Source organism: Amblyraja radiata, chromosome 2 (genome assembly GCF_010909765.2).
Source record: "Amblyraja radiata isolate CabotCenter1 chromosome 2, sAmbRad1.1.pri, whole genome shotgun sequence".
Classification (NCBI taxonomy): Eukaryota; Metazoa; Chordata; class Chondrichthyes; order Rajiformes; family Rajidae; genus Amblyraja; species Amblyraja radiata.
Genome location: NC_045957.1, coordinates 51134786 through 51151275, shown reverse-complemented (window position 1 = coordinate 51151275; position 16490 = coordinate 51134786). Strand labels below are relative to the sequence as shown.

The following is a 16490-nucleotide window of genomic DNA, read 5'->3' as shown; positions in this document are numbered from 1 at the left end:
TATAATATAATCTATAATTTTTGTAAGGAGAAAGAAGGTGATGAGAAGAGTGTTGATCAGGAGCCCGGAGATCCCAGTTAAGCCTGCGATTGTAATGAAATTAAATATGCCAAACACACTAAGTACCTATACTGTAAAAACATAACTTTGAGTTACATTCTGCTACCAGACATCTCGTGGTAACTAACATTAAATCACAGATGGGACAATTCAAAATTAATATTAAGGGATTAAAGTTATGAAAAAAATTACAAAAGATATTCCATACCGAACCATAGATATCTCACACAGTGTGCTTCATTGAAGTGTACTTCAATGCTCTGGAGAGCAGATCTGATTACCTGTGCCGATTACCTTTCCCACCCTGCTGCTCCTTCTCATGCCAGCTGTTCCTCCTCCAACCAGCAGCTTGTCCAGCTCTGCTCATTGCTTTAGTAATAATGTATTTCAATGAGAATGCTTTCTCATGGATCAGTATCAGGGAGAAACTGCTGTGCACAAAAGTATTGACCAGCAAAACTTCATTCACATCTACTTCTGCAACTTACAAAAATTACATTTGGAACAATTTCAACTACCATTAGGAATTAGCCAGCAGCCAGCCTCAAAGCGGTAGAAGGTTCCTTTATGTAACATCAGTAAAAATAAACAAGAACATGAACAGAAGCAGGTGTTGGTTAATTGATCCCTTATGTTTATTCTCCTCGTTTTACATCATAGAAGAGGAGTTTGGTGGGAATCCATCTAGCTATGGAATGCATTACCAACTGTGCAAATTTATTTCAAATACTGGGTAGACCACCTAACTTTAAAATAACCACACTTGAATCAAATTAGTACTGCCTGCTGATTGATCGATCAGCTTACATCACCGTCAATGATGGCAGCCTCACCAACAGTCTGTCTGTCTTTTCTTCTTTTTTGTTATATTTAGTGTGTTTTAAAAGTTTGTGTTAATGTTCTCTGGTTTGTTTTATGAATGAATGAATAAGTTTATTGGCCAAATATGTACACATGCAAGGAATTTGCTTTGGTGCTCCGCTCACAAGTAACAACACGACATGCAGTAAACCATTAAGAATAAAACATAAAAATATTAAGAATATAACATTATAGTTTAAACATTTGAATGATATAAAATACCAGAGTAAAAGGAGGCTACAGGCTTTTGTTTTTTGAATGAGGGGGGGGGGGGGGGTGTGGAAGGTTGCAGCCAACAACCTTCTCAGCTGATCGAACGATTCGCTGCAGCCTCCGGATGTCGTGCTTGGTGGCTGAGCCAAACCAGACCATGATGGAGAAGGTGAGGAAAGACTCTACGATGGCCGTATAGAATTGGACCATCATTGCCTGTGGCAGATAGTGTTTCCTCAGCTGCCACAGGAAGTACATCCTCTTTTGGGCCTTTTTGACTGTGGAGTCGATGGTGGCCCCCCATTTAAGGTCCTTGGATCTCTTACCTTGCCGGAGATGCGATTGTTTTCCGGATCATACCTCCAGTTACTCTGCAGCCTAACATCATAGAGCTGGCGGCATTGCTCAAGACTGACTTTGAGACCCACATCGGGACCGTGGACTTACCATCGGAGCCAGCGATCCCTCGCCTGGGATCGACGTTCCAACCGCAGCCTGCGGATTTCAACATTGAGGAGCTTGCAGTCTCTGGGTAGAGACTGATGTCGGGAAGCTCCAAGCCACACGAGGTTCGATTAGCCCTGACCCAGGGTCAGATTGCCCGGCGCGGGGAACTGAGAGCCCCCCGATGCGAGAGCTTGATCTCCCCGATGCGGAGGGCTCAATTGCCGGCTGCGGTAGCCAAGATCGCTCCGACAACGGAAGGTTCAAGTGCCACGACCGCGGGAAAACAAAGAAGGGAAGAAGATTGAACTTTTTTTTGCCTTCCATCACAGTGAGGAATGTGGGGGAGTCGCTGTGGTGGATGTTCATGTTAAAAAATTATTTGGGCGTCTTGTTGCTCTTTGTTGGTATGACTGTATTTCAAATGAAATTTCTCATATATTGCAAAACATACTTGGCTAATAAAGTACTAATATGATTATGATGCATTTTTGCATATATGTTAACAACCTTACTGATGTGATATCTGGAGCAATTTTGGAGCTCAAATGCTAATTTTAAGGCCGTCTTCACCTCATAGTCTTCACCTAACTGGCTAACTCAGGATTTCCTGCAAACAATATTCTCCAAGTTCCTGTCATGCTCCGATAAGCTTTTTGCCCTTTCTTTAGTGCTTTCCTTTAATCATTTGCAGACAAACATTAGCCATAGTACTTAAGAATGAGTTGGACAAGTTTCTAAATAAGCTGTACTTAAGCTGTACTTAGGAAATCTATTGTGCGACAAATCCCAGGGCTTTGTTTTGTACTTCTGGTATTCACAAATTCCACTGGTACTTTTATTGATTTATGCACTTCTAAGTTTCTTACACTCTTCATTTGATTTTGGCTATTATACTCCTCTTAACAAAATATGCCATTTTGCATTCACCTTAATTTGCTATTTATCTGTTTACTTTGCAAATATATTAACTTTAAAGCTCCCTTCAGCAAAAATGTTGCATATGATCAAATACTCAGCAGGCCAGGCAGCATTTGACGAAGAGAAAAATAGAGTTAATATTTCTGACTAACCCTTCTTCAGAACAGCTTCTCTCTGCAGGGCTGCTACCTGAGTTGCTGAGCATTTCTAGATTTCTTTGTTCTGTTTTTATATATTTTTATTTTATTTTAGCATACTTTCTTAGGGTGAATCCGTTTCCAAATGACGGTGTCATCTTATTAAAGAAACCATATGAGTGGGGTTTTTATAAATCAAAATTTTCAAATATCGTTGGATCTGTATAAAATCTAGGCTTGAGCAAAGTTTACAAATATGTCAGGTAATGACTACATAAATAAGGTGAAATCCCAGTCATTCTGACACCAGCATTTGATGATATCACTATCAACAAATCCTGCACCCACAACGTTACTAATGACTATGTTGAATAGTCAGTTAGAAAACATAGAAAAGTTACAACAAGGAAAGTACCATTTGGGCTGACAAGTCTGTACCAGATCTATCAAGGAAGAGCCCAGCTGCTCTTATTCCACCATCTCCTCCTAGCCCTATAGATTCAGCATCGGTCTCTACAGCAACTGCTGGCAATGTATTCCAGGCCTAACAGCTTGCTGGGTGAGAATGCTTCTTTTCCACCACTTTTGTTTGTTTTGTCATTTGCTTTCATTCCCTTCTTGACCATTCCACTAATATAAATAGTTTAGCTCTATTTGTTCAGTCAATATCCTTCACTGATTCTAAACCCTGTCAGACCCCCTCCCATTTTTATTTATTCCAGTAAGAAAAGCCACTGCTTTTCCAGTCTGTCCAGTGCGTGTAAACATTGGAGATGCCACCTTTTAAATGAGGGACTAAAATGGGGTCGCTTTTGGTCTCTCCTGAGATATAAAAGAGCCTATGGCATTATTTCAAAGAAGAGAGATGCTAACCCATGGATGCTGACCAATAAGTATCCCCAATCAAAATAACAAGAACAACAAACAGTTAGCAAGATTTTGAAAGCTGCAAATGGATGCATTGCTTTCTACAATTCAACAGTTACAAATTTACTTTAGTTTAGAGATAGAGCACAGAATCAGGCCCTTCGGCCCACCGAGTACATGACGACCAGCGATCCCTGCACACGAACATTATCCTACACACACTAAAGACGATTTACAATTATACCAAGCCAATTAACCTACAAACCTGTTTGTCTTTGGAGTGTGGGAGCAAACCAGAGATCCCGGAGAAAATCCACACAGATCGGGGGAGAATGTACAAACTCCACACAGACAAGCACCCATAGTCAGGATCAAACCAGGGTCTCTGGCACTCTTGCATTTCAAAAGTGCTTTGCAATTTCTTAAATGGCACTCTACACATGAAATGCTTTATTTTTTCTAGATATAAAAGTTTCATTTGGTCTTTCTTTTTTTTTTAATGTTAACAATGGAAAAATCTATTACAGGCACGCCTCGACTTATGCAAGGCTTATGTACCCATGCTCAAGTAAGATGTTATGCAAGCTGGAAACGGAATTGCTACTGCACACACGTAAATCTACTATTGGCCGCCGAGACCATAGGATAGCTCTGAGGCGGTGAACCGTTTAAAGAATTGCTTACGCAATTGCAAGTTTACATAAGTAATATATTACGCAAATTGGGAAGTGCCTATATTTTCAAGTAACCCTGCAACTTGAGACATGATATTTTGCCTACCTGACTCTTTCCTGTTCCAGCATTTCCAACTACAAAGACCGAATGACGAACAGTTAGCAATTCCTCCAGTTGAACCACCTGCAGGAGAGAAATATTGCAATAATTATTTAAAATAAGAGGACTGGTTAGAAGACTGATGTTTTTTTTATTTAAGAAAATATTCACCACATCTGACTATATCACATTTGCGTTTCTGGGCCTATCTATTTCAATTTATTCCGTGCTCCCATGTGTGATGTTTTATCCCATTTTCATTTGTAGTGATTATTCTTTGATCCATTTCTCTGTCAATTCTTGACATTAAATGGCCCTCAAAGTGGAAAGCTGTGAAATGAAATTTCAAAATCTGACTCAGTTGCTGCTGCACTTTGCACCTAGTCTTGTATGTGGCACTCTGAAAGCAAGTCCTCAATCCTACCAAGACAAGTTGACAGTTTAGGTAATTGAAAATTTTGGAGTAAAATTGGATGTGCACCTCTGAGGTTCAATTCAAGAATGGGGTCAACACAAATAAAAATAATGGAGGAGAAATTCTTCGCTGACGGGCACAGATCAGCCACCTAGTACTCTCACTTTTTATCTTGTGTATGACTTGCATACAGTTCACTATGGCACCCAATTGAAATTCACCTAATTGAGCTGCTTTTGATCTGAGTATACTCTGGATACAGGATATTGACTCTGGGTGAGACAAATTGTAACATTGTCACCTTTCTTAGTACGGTATATATGAATAAAGTCTGCACATAGTTACTTGAAGATGCATAAACTGGAAAACTCCATTGGTCTTTGCTTTTCTCAATTCTTTAATGTTGGAATGAGGAGCTATAATCTGGTTTTGTGTAGTGCGTTTAATTTTAAGATGGCATACTGTTTGTATTAATATTCAAATAATAATAGGAAGTGACACAATTTACAAATCTCTATACATTTAAGCACCGCAATAAACAACTCGGATGACTTCCAGTGTGCAACCTCTCCACTTAATCCCTGCTTAACCCTCCCCTCCCACCCCCAAGTAAAAGAGAAACAGAGATTTTATGAAAATGTAGAAGTTCATACCTTTAGGATAAAGCTTTCTTCAGGCTGCAAGTTGAGTTCCAAAGTAGATTCCCTTACCATCTGTTCAAATTCCTGGTCTCGCATTCTGGGAACATCCAAGGCAGGGAACAGATCGCCAACAAGTCCCATAAAAATGGGGATATCATCCGTCACAATCTTTGGCAAATTAAAATCCCTTAAGGCACGCATTAAAACCTTGGAAAATAATTGATATATTAAAAAGTAATGACATGTCAAAAAGCAACTGTGATAACACTCATTTTATGCAGGTTCATAGCAATACTGTATAAACAAAAGCAAAACATATTCCTGCTGGTTGTGCTTGAGTCACATTAAGCAAGGTGGCATGGTGTCATCGCTGGGGGAGCTGTTGCCTCACAGCACCAGACATCTGGGTTCGATCCTGACCTTGAGTGCTGTCTGTGTGGAGTTTGCGTGTTCTCCCTGTGAGTGTGTGGAGTTCCCCCGTGTGTTCCAGTTTCTTCCCACATCCCAAAGATGTTCAGGTTTGTAGGTTAATTGGCTTCTGTAAATTGTCCCTGGTCTGTAAGATCGAACTAGTGTAGGGGTGATCGTTGGTCAGCAAGGACTTGGTGGGCTGAAGGGCCTGATACCATGTTCTGATCTAAACTAAACAGCCATGTTCTCCAGAGATGCTGCCTGACTTCAGGATTTTGTGATGCAAAAGTGGGATAACACAGAACATGTGTGATGGGCGATTGATGGTCGGCATGGACTCCATGGGCCACAGGGCCTGTTTCCATGCTGTGTCTCTAAACTAAACTGATCCTATATTTCCAATCCTCTTGCTGTGAAATCCAGCATATCATTTGCCTTCTTAATGGTCTGGTGCATTGGGACACACACTTTCTTTTTACGTTCGTCAAGGACAGAAGGCGTCCCGCTGGGCCGAGGTTGCGGACTAGGATCACGGCTGGATGCCTTTGTCGAGGCACCACGGTCTCAATGAATGGCCACGGAGAAGCCTGGGTCAGAGCCTGGCCGGTGCCTCGCGGGTTGGAGGAGGAGCCTCGCCTCGCGGGTTGGGGCCCTGGTCTTCGGAGCAGCCAACGGAGCTCGTGGCTAGGGCCTGGATCGACACCACGGAGGCCTCAGGAGAGGATCCGACAGCATTGCGGAGGTCGATGATGCGCCAACCGACGGATAAGACGGACACGTCAAGTTGGGAGTCGGCAGCGGTGAGGTTTCGGCAGTGGTGAAGCCTCACAGCGGCAGCGATGCCTTGCAGGTCGTCCCGTGGTCGATGAGAGCATAGGGAGACTGCAGTGGGGGGGGGGGGGGGGAGAGATGGGAACAATGGATAATAGGGGGGTGGGGGGGGAAACAAAGGTCAATGGGAACCCGGCGTGGGAGAACCGCTGTGGGGTGTGTGTGTGTGCGGGGGAAGAACAAAAGGAGGTGCCAGCGTGCTATGTAACTTTGTCAGCACCGTAGGTGGTCGCTATATGTATACATTGGATATGCAAGCAAAGAATTTCATTGTGTTTTGGCACATGTGACAATAAAGTATAGAGTATTCCATTCCACATGATCCATATCACTCCATTTTCTGCATATCCATGTGCCATTCATAAATTCTCTTAAATGCTACTTTTGTTTGCCTCTACCATCCCCCTTGGCAGCGCATTCCATATACCCACCATCCTATGTCTAAAAAAACTTGTCATGCACATCTCCTTTAAATTTTGACCACCTCACCTTAAAGCTATGCCCTCTCATCTTTTACATACTTCACCCTGGAAAATACTTTCTGTCTACCCTACCCATGGCTTTCATAATTTTACATACATCTATGAAGGTTTCCCTTCAACCTCTGACTTTCCAGAGAAAGGGTCAAAACTCTAGAACAGACAGCTAGGCTACACCTTTTTCCTTAATCATCCTGATATGAAAAGAAAAGACCAAGGCAAGTTTCTTACAGAATAATAAGTGTAAAAATAAATAGGTAATCAGAGAATGTAGATTTGAGCATCTTTGTTATGTTTACTTAGTCGGCTAACTTCAGACACATTTATACGGCAAGCTGATTTAATAGCAACATTTTAGGCACAGGGGACAACCACATCTACCTTGTAATTTTAATATAATGTAAGCAGGAAATAGCTTTTTAAACTTTCAGCTAATCAAACAGCATAATGGTAAATGGTAGGGAATTGAAGAATGCAGGTGAACAGAGGGATCTGGGAATAACTGTGCACAGTTCCCTGAAAGTGGAATCTCATGTAGATAGGGTAGTAAAGAAAGCTTTTGGTGTGCTGGCCTTTATAAATCAGAGCATTGAGTATAGAAGTTGGGATGTAATGTTAAAATTGTACAAGGCATTGGTGAGGCCAATTCTGGAGTATGGGGTACAATTTTGGTCGCCTAATTATAGGAAAGATGTCAACAAAATAGAGAGAGTACAGAGGAGATTTACTAGAATGTTGCCTGGGTTTCAGCAACTAAGTTACAGAGAAAGGTTGAACAAGTTAGGGCTTTATTCTTTGGAGCGCAGAAGGTTAAGGGGGGACTTGATAGAGGTCTTTAAAATGATGAGAGGGATAGACAGAGTTGACGTGGATAAGCTTTTCCCACAGAGTAGGGAAGATTCAAACAAGGGGACATGACTTGAGAATTAAGGGACAGAAGTTTAGGGGTAACATGAGGGGGAACTTCTTTACTCAGAGAGTGGTGGCTGTGTGGAATGAGCTTCCAGGGAAGGTGGTGGAGGCAGGTTCGTTTTTATCATTTAAAAATAAATTGGATATTTTCATTATATAACCAAGATTATAACCAAGATTATATGGTTATATAATGAGGCAAAGAGAATCAGTCGTATTAAAAACATAATTAATTTCTGAATAAATACACAGACATAAATAGGTGATCAAACACGTAAAAATAGGTACTATGATTGTATTTCATGCAAATGATCATGTTTTGGAAAATGTATTTAACAGCCTGAATTAGAAATAAATATAAACTAGATAAGTTTACTTCAAAATGTTTTTGTAAGAATCATAGCTCTTAAATTAATAATACACATCACTTCAAAAAGACTGCAATTTCCATGAGAAAAAAACAGTGTTGGAGGAACACGGCAGGTCATGTAGAATATGTGGAGGAAATGGACAGACAATATTTTGCAGTTGGTATCCTGCTTCAGACTGCTGCCTGACCTGCTGAGTTCCTTCTGCACTTTGTTATTTGCTCAAACTTCCAACATCTGCAGATTTTTCTGTTTGCAGTTTCTGCAAAATTATGTTGACTATCTTAGAGCAAAAAAGGATCACGAGCAAAGGGGCACAGGATTTAGGACCTTTGATTACCTGATCTTCTGGCCTATTCTTGTCTCCTCTTTTAAGGGAACCAGCAACAACTAAAACCGATTTCACGGCACGAAGACCCCAGTCATAATGATCCTTAACAAAGGGAAAAAAAGGAAAAGTTCTGGGTTACAAACAATAACACATTATTTCACTGTTCACAGTCATCACATATCCACCATGTCTTGTGCAATAATGGAATAATTCTATGATTTTGCTTAAAGCAGAAGAGCTTGATGTGTGTTCAGCAAATAAACATTTTTTTCCCAGTACATCCTTTCATAATAAGCTTGAGTGTATTTAACACAACCTCACACTAACCTTTTGGAGGGTAAAAACAATAGTTTACATGGTACAAATCACTAAATTGATGATATCAGTAGATGTTCCATGACCACTCATTTTTTGCTGCAAATTACAGCAATAATGGGTAAATTTGTTATACAATATAGGTAATTCTTGGAATTTAAACCTCCTGGACATATAGTGAGGAGATATTGTAGATTCCAAAGAATTCAATTATTGACAAGCCCATCACAATAACTGTATTTTAACAAAAAAATTAACATGGACAATGCACAAGCTTGATATCATTAATTTTCTAAAAATCTACTTATTTGAAAAAAATCCAGAAAATATTTCTAGATCAATATTTTTTCACATCATTGCTATTTACTTTTTTCTACATTTAAAACAATACAAAACATGCAGGGGAATGGCAAACAACACTGGTAGACTAAGATCCTTTATTGTTTGAATTCTGACTTATTTTGCTTAATGACAAAGCTAACATTTAGGTTTAAAATAATTAACAGAGAAGGGCAATAAGGAATAATTGAAATCTTTTCCATTTTCGAATTTTTATCCTTCACTTAATTTCCCATTTATGTAACGTTGTGTCAAAAGTCCAGACAGCTTAATTGTGGACAATAATCGGTGTACATCATACAATATATTTTAATATATCTTATTAATATGGACAGCATTACAAGGGAAACATGGTTATCTGGTCAAATATTAGTATGAAAAATATCAAGTGTTGCTGAATGATTTTAGCTTCTAAATACTTTGATTTAACACTCAAAAGCAACTGTGAGTCCAACTATTAATACAAGTGGACTGAGGCAAACTATTTCCTTAGAACTTCAGTCATCTATCCCCTGACAGTTTAACAGGTCTGGTGAAAACCACTTTCACTTGCAGAGATGGGTTTTGACAAGGTCTAGTTCTAAATCCCAAAGTGTACTATTTAACATTAAAATTTAGAATGATAAAGTTATTTTCTGAGGTTACTGTGCAGAAATGTACAAGATAATTTCCATTGTAATTTATACACAAGTTATTTGTGGCATTGCAAAATCATTGCAAAATCCGTTAATTATTTTTGTAAGAGTTATTTTGAAAATCAGGAGCTCAGCCAAAGAAAGCAAAACAAATAATCAACCTGTTTTGAAAGCAGCTCTTTACAAAGAGTGTACAAGGTAATGAATTTCCTGGCCAACAATTTGGCATCTAAAAACCCTTCTGCAACTAGCATAATCTCACAAATCAGTTCGATATCTGGAACAACCATTGCACAGGGTCTAAAAAAAAAAAGCAAAATACATTAAGAAAGCATGACTGTAATTCAACTACATACACAAGTTTCATAAATTTATTGCATCTATAAAATATTTTGTACAGAAGTAATTTAACTGCTGTATCGACATAATGTCATTCAATATTTTGTCATCATAAGCATCAATTTCACAGCATGATTTTATTTAGATGTATTTTAATTTAATTAATTGAACTTGTGTTTCCTCCAAGAATAAACAATAGGTATGCCCTGGAGAAAACCCACTTTTTAAAACATTAATATTACCAAAGATGACGGCTCAAAATCATTGAAAAAGGATTAAAAGAGCCCTCAGCTTTTTCAAGAGAAATCTGGCAAGTAATCTGATAGGGATCTTTTGAATTATGACCATGGAAAAACAATGTATTAGTTGCTAGACATTTATAGTTAAAAACAGAAAATGCTGGAAACATTCAGGTCAGGCTGCATCTGTGGAAAGAGAAACAGATAAATGTTCCAACGTGCAATGATAACTGTTTTTCTTTCCCCATATGCTGCCTGATTTTAGCACAGTCCGTTTTTAGTTTTCTATTTGCTATATTGCAGCAGTCAATAAAAGCCAGAAATGGTTGAGGTACAGTAACAATATTTAAAAGACATTTGGACAGGTACATGAATAGGAAAGGTTTTGAGAGATATGGGCCAAACATGGCCAAATTGGACTAGCTTAGACGGGGCATTTGAGTCAGAATGGATGCTTTGGGCCAAAGGGTCTATCATGTGTTGTATGACTTTATTTAAAAGTTGTTTCCAAAATATCCATTTCTGTATGCTCTAAAATACATGATTTGATTCAAGCTTCATTTACACGGTCGACACAACAAAGACACCAAGGCGCATTGTTTAATTAGTGGTTCCATCCACAATTTTTCTATCTTATCGTTTATTTCCACTCTGTTTAAGCATCCCAGTCATACCACTATTCACCTCAAATCCCTTTGATCAAGCTCACAAATTCAAGACGTGCATTACAAAATAACATTTACATGCTTGCTAATAAATAAAGTCTTGCATTTGCATCTAGCCAGCAAACTTTGGCAATGAGCAAGGAAAAGGAATGAAGCTTGCATGCTGTGAAAAAACAGCTAATTGACCAGTCACTAAACAGGGCCAAGGTGTCAGCTCAGAGGATTAGGAGCTGATGCAAGGAGCAGGCGCCAAGTGGAAATGGGCTCATACGTTTGTGGAAATGTCAATGATAATTGCCTTCCAGCAGATGTACTCCTGGGGTTAAAAAAAAAATAATCCTTGACATGTATTTCAAGTGATTTCAAGCAGCCTCCAGCAGTCCACCCAAGGATCAGTGATAAAGTCACCTAAACTTCAAGCTTGTGCTCACAAGCTGCAATTGTTTGTTACTCATTCATTTATGGAGCCTCATTATAATTGAATCAGTGTTCATTGAATGTCCAAGGGACAGCAAGACACTGTCAGGATTTTCAAGTGTGTATAATCTACCTTTCCAGTCAGAAATAAACATCAAAAATGGATAGATTTATTTCATGTGAGGGCTTTGTAGTCAAAACATAGAGAAAACTTTTCTTCCAAAAGTCTAAATCATACTCTTCCTGTAATTGTCAGTAATGTTGTTGAATGTGTGAACATTGGTTTTGATGAAATAAAAATCTGGAGAAATGGCCTTTGCAATATCACTGAAAGTTAAAATGACCAGCAAGATTTAAAAAAAAAAAAAAAATCAATTTTATCTTCAATTTTATCTTCACTTTGTTAATATGCTTATTATTGCTAATTTATTTTTAGTATGTTCTATTTAATAATTTTTGGTGAGCAGTATTTTACATTGGTATTGGTTTATTGCACGCTAGAATTTAGAAGATTGAGGGGGGATCTTACAGAAACTTACAAAATTCTTAAGGGGTTGGACAGGCTAGATGCATGAAGATTACTCCCGATGTTGGGGAAGTCTAGAATAAGGGGTCACAGTTTAAGGATAAGAGGGATGTCCTTTAGGACCGAGATGAGAAAATCATTTTTTACACAGAGAGTGGTTTTACACGGCTGTTCTAAACAAAATCTGACTAATGTAACTATAGCTCTTTGAAATCATGTCTATAATTAGAAGGAATGAACAATTAACTTCACTTACCTGAAAAGTGCTTTAAGATTTTCTGGCAATTCTGTTCGGCCAGCATAACCTGGATTCATGGTTATAAATATTCCAACTGCAGGTTTAAGAGAAATTTCTTCACCAAGAAAGACAAACCTGAAAACAATAAAGATATGTACAGTTGCCCATATGGATAAATTAATAACATTGACAAGGTTCATTATTTTGCACTCACCTCCTTTTCTTGTTTTTAATGGCATCTTGTATTGTTTTGACTTGTACTGCAACAACCGACAAAACTTCAATTGAGATCCTATTGAACTCATCAAAGCAGCCCCAAGCACCAGTTTGTGCCAAACCTTTATAGATGTTTCCTATGGACTGTATAATGCAGAACTATCATTCATATATTCTGTTTTTTAAGGTACAAGCATCAAACACATCATCAGGAGCCATACCTTATAATCCATTTGTTCAGAACAGTTGAAGACATACACCATCACGCCAAGGGCACGCCCAAGATCCTTGGTGGTTTCTGTTTTGCCCGTCCCAGCAGGACCTGCAGGTGCTCCACTCATGGTTAGGTGAAGAGACTGTGTGAGGGTTATATAGCACCTTCAAACAAAAGCAAACAGAAAACTTTGCTCATGATCACCATTTTCATACCAACGGAAAAAGGCCAAAACGTACTTACTATTGGATGGCAATTCCATTGAGAAGTGCCAGCAATGTCCTCCATGCAGCTCAATTATTCTGTGACTTTTGAGCCTGAACATTGCATTGCAAAAGTCAAAGATAAGATGGAGGTAAGAGGTGAGCACACCTGAATTCCTGCTTCATCACTCGACTCAGTACTGAAAGTCAAGAGCGGGGCTGCAACATATCGAGCTGATGGGCAGTGATGGTTGGCATAACATGTGCAGCCCTATGAATGTGAATGGGTTCACCCACGGAAATCCACTGGTCACTGACCTCCAGCCTGAATAACACCCTTCCACCACAAACCTGTCTTCTGTGAGTAAACTAGTTCTGAATCCAATCGACCAAGTCACCAGAATACTGTACATAATTATCCTCTGAATCAGCCTCTCATAGTTCTCATAATAAACTTGTTATTTCAATAGTTTTATTAAAAAATATATTTTGACAATTTTGTTAATATTCGTTAAATCTATCCTTTCCACCTGAGATTTTATAAATGAACCTTCCAAAATAGAGTTTTGTTTTACAAGTACTTACTCTTTAAAAGACTCCTTCACAAAAAAACAGTTGCTCAGTAAACAAGTAGATTAGACATATTCTGTTAATTTCAGAGAACTAAACTAGAGTTTGGCTATGTTTGGTGTACATCACTAATATCATAATGTTTTCAGGTTAGTTACAAGGCAAGCATTGTTGGTCTTTATCAAAGAGCTGTGCAATAATTGTTCTCAAAGATACATTATCACGAACCACCTGGACATCTCCTACATAAATGAAAGATTGGAATTGGTACTGGTGTGTTTCACTGGTGTCACATCAGATTAATATATAATCATAAATCAGGAATGTCTTCTCTCATTAGTAAGAATATCACTCTTAGCTCACCCTTTGCATGAAAAATGTTCTCACATCAATCTTATTACATCTGCCTTTCATCAGTTTAAACCAAGGCACCCAAGTTATATCTCATATTCTAATGAATTGAGCTCCAATTTAAATTAACTTTAAAATTAACTGTCTTATAACTTGTCTAACTATGATGGATCATTTAATAACGTTATTATAAACATCAGCAGATAAATGGTAGGTAAATAGATTTTGTACAATTTGGGCAAACTGACTCCAGTCAATGCCACATTGTAAAATTAACACGATGATTCTGAATTCATATTCTTCTAACCTCTGACACTGCCATCTGGTGTTACCATTTTACAATCCTATAGATTGAGAATGGCAAAAATAACATTCAAGAGTCCAGAGTGTTTATTTGTCAAATGCAATGGATATGGACCAGAATTATGAAACTCTTCCTTGCTGCAGCTGTGCATGAACATTAGACTACAACAGAGAATGTTTATTTTTTCAAAAAGAGTCAACAAGGGCAATCCTGCATTAAAGTCATTCAAGGTGTGGCAATTTACCATTACGTACTTCACAAATCACTATCCAAATTCTGATTTACTGAATAAACATGAGTATCGGGGAACAACTTTTCTATTTTTTTCCAACTCGCATTTCTTAATGCCTGTACAGATGACGTGTTTTTATTTTTAAGTACGATAGATTTCTTTTGTTGCTTAGCAGTTCTTTCCAGCACCCCAACTCCTACCCCCACCCAAGGGTTTTCCGTACAATGTACCTTCAATATGTCTGAAACAGAGCCAGCAAGTTTTAGTACAAGTTGTAAATGATCACTGTTATTTGCTGTGCATTAGATCATTAACCTATCTTACTTATATTTGATATTCATCTAAAAGTACTCGTCTCCATTCAAACTGAAGGCTATTAGCATCTGCAGTTGCTGGTCCCTCCAAATTCAGCTGCTGGCCACTTAAGAAATTTGCTTTGAAAACTGATATATTCTCTCAATTGGCTTCTGCTGTGAACCAGTAGCTGCCATATTCATCATTAAAGTTGAGGGAAAAACAACAGGACAGAAAGCACCAAAACGCAGAACAACAGGGGAGTTAGGAAAAGGGGGTGGGATTTGTGTTACAGCAACACATGATGCGGAATGTTTTCTAGGAGCATAGTCCATCTCTAATGCAGGAGTCACCTGTAAAGTTAATTGAAATAATTGAATGATATTTCTGTTCCTGAGGCATTAAAGGTTCTTTAGAAATATAAAAGCTAGTGCCCTTCCTGGTGAAATTATTGATTGTTCTTGGTCTCAGCCTTTCATCACATTGACATCTGTCAAAAATTGAAACTTTTGCCAATTATTACTTTTTACTGTTTCAAAACTATAAAATGGGTTTTAGATTTTAGAGATACAGCGTGGAAACATGCTCTTCGGCCCACCGACAGGCCCTTCGGTACCGACCAACGATCACCCGTACATTAGTTCTATCCTAGACACTACGGACAATTTCAGAAGCCAACTAACCTACAAATCTGAACACCTTTGGAATGTGGGAGGAAACTAGAGCACCCGGAGATAACCCACGCAGTCACATGGTGAATGTACAAACTCCATACAAACAGCACCCTCAGTCAGGATCGAACCCAGGTCTCTGACACTGTAAGGCAGCAAATCTACTGCTCCATCATTGTGCCGCCCTTGAGGGGTTAAGAGTTATTGAAATTAAGAATGAAATTGCCAAGCAAGAACTTCTCCTCTGCTTGGAGAAAAGTTTGCAGCTAAATAGTTAAAGTTCATGCACTATTTGCACCTGGCCAAATTTGGTAAAAACTATTAGAATATGTAAAAAGTGGTATCAAAATGGACCACAATATGGGGAAAATGACCATTAATGATTCATTATTAAAAGAAAGCAGCAGAATCTGATGAAAACATAAAATAACAAAATGTATGGCAGTAAACTATAAATCAATTGCATGTATTCTTTGGTCTGCAACTCTTTGTAAGACTATGCACCTCTTGTTCGGCCTGCCCACTGCTCAAGAAGGGCTCATGCATGGCCAAGGTCTTTCCAAGGCCAACATAAGCTTTGCTTTACAAATGTCAGTGGAAAGGTGCAAGGTGTAGTAGGAGGAGGTGGATAGATATAAGGAGAAGACGGCCCAATTAAATTGATTTCCAATCCTGCTTCATCTGTCCATTAGTCTGACATTGGGGGCAATTTGAATTTCATCAGCCGGATGCATCGAACAAACAACGATAGCTTCAAAATGACCGTGCTGCTGTCATTCTCAGAAGGTGATGAGGCAAGCAATTGGAACACCATATAACCATATAACAATTACAGCACGGAAACAGGCCATCTCGGCCCTACAAGTCCGTGCCGAACAACTTTTTTCCCTTAGTCCCACCTGCCTGCACTCATACCATAACCCTCCATTCCCTTCTCATCCATATGCCTATCCAATTTATTTTTAAATGATACCAACGAACCTGCCGCCACCACTTCCACTGGAAGCTCATTCCACACCGCTACCACTCTCTGAGTAAAGAAGTTCCCCCTCATGTT

The 16490-nt window shown here is 38.8% G+C and overlaps 1 protein-coding gene across 1 annotated transcript in view; it reads right to left on the bottom strand.

Moving 5' to 3' along the window:
- dnah11 (dynein axonemal heavy chain 11) overlaps positions 1 to 16490 on the bottom strand; it is a 317498-nt gene that overhangs the window by 180822 nt on the left and 120186 nt on the right. The window contains exons 33-39 of the mRNA XM_033046160.1: positions 12816 to 12972; positions 12593 to 12738; positions 12397 to 12513; positions 10116 to 10254; positions 8675 to 8767; positions 5346 to 5540; positions 4284 to 4361 (exon numbers count right to left, since the gene is read on the bottom strand). Coding sequence (XP_032902051.1) covers positions 4284 to 4361; positions 5346 to 5540; positions 8675 to 8767; positions 10116 to 10254; positions 12397 to 12513; positions 12593 to 12738; positions 12816 to 12972 — 925 coding nt within the window. The remainder of the gene's footprint in view (positions 1 to 4283; positions 4362 to 5345; positions 5541 to 8674; positions 8768 to 10115; positions 10255 to 12396; positions 12514 to 12592; positions 12739 to 12815; positions 12973 to 16490) is intronic.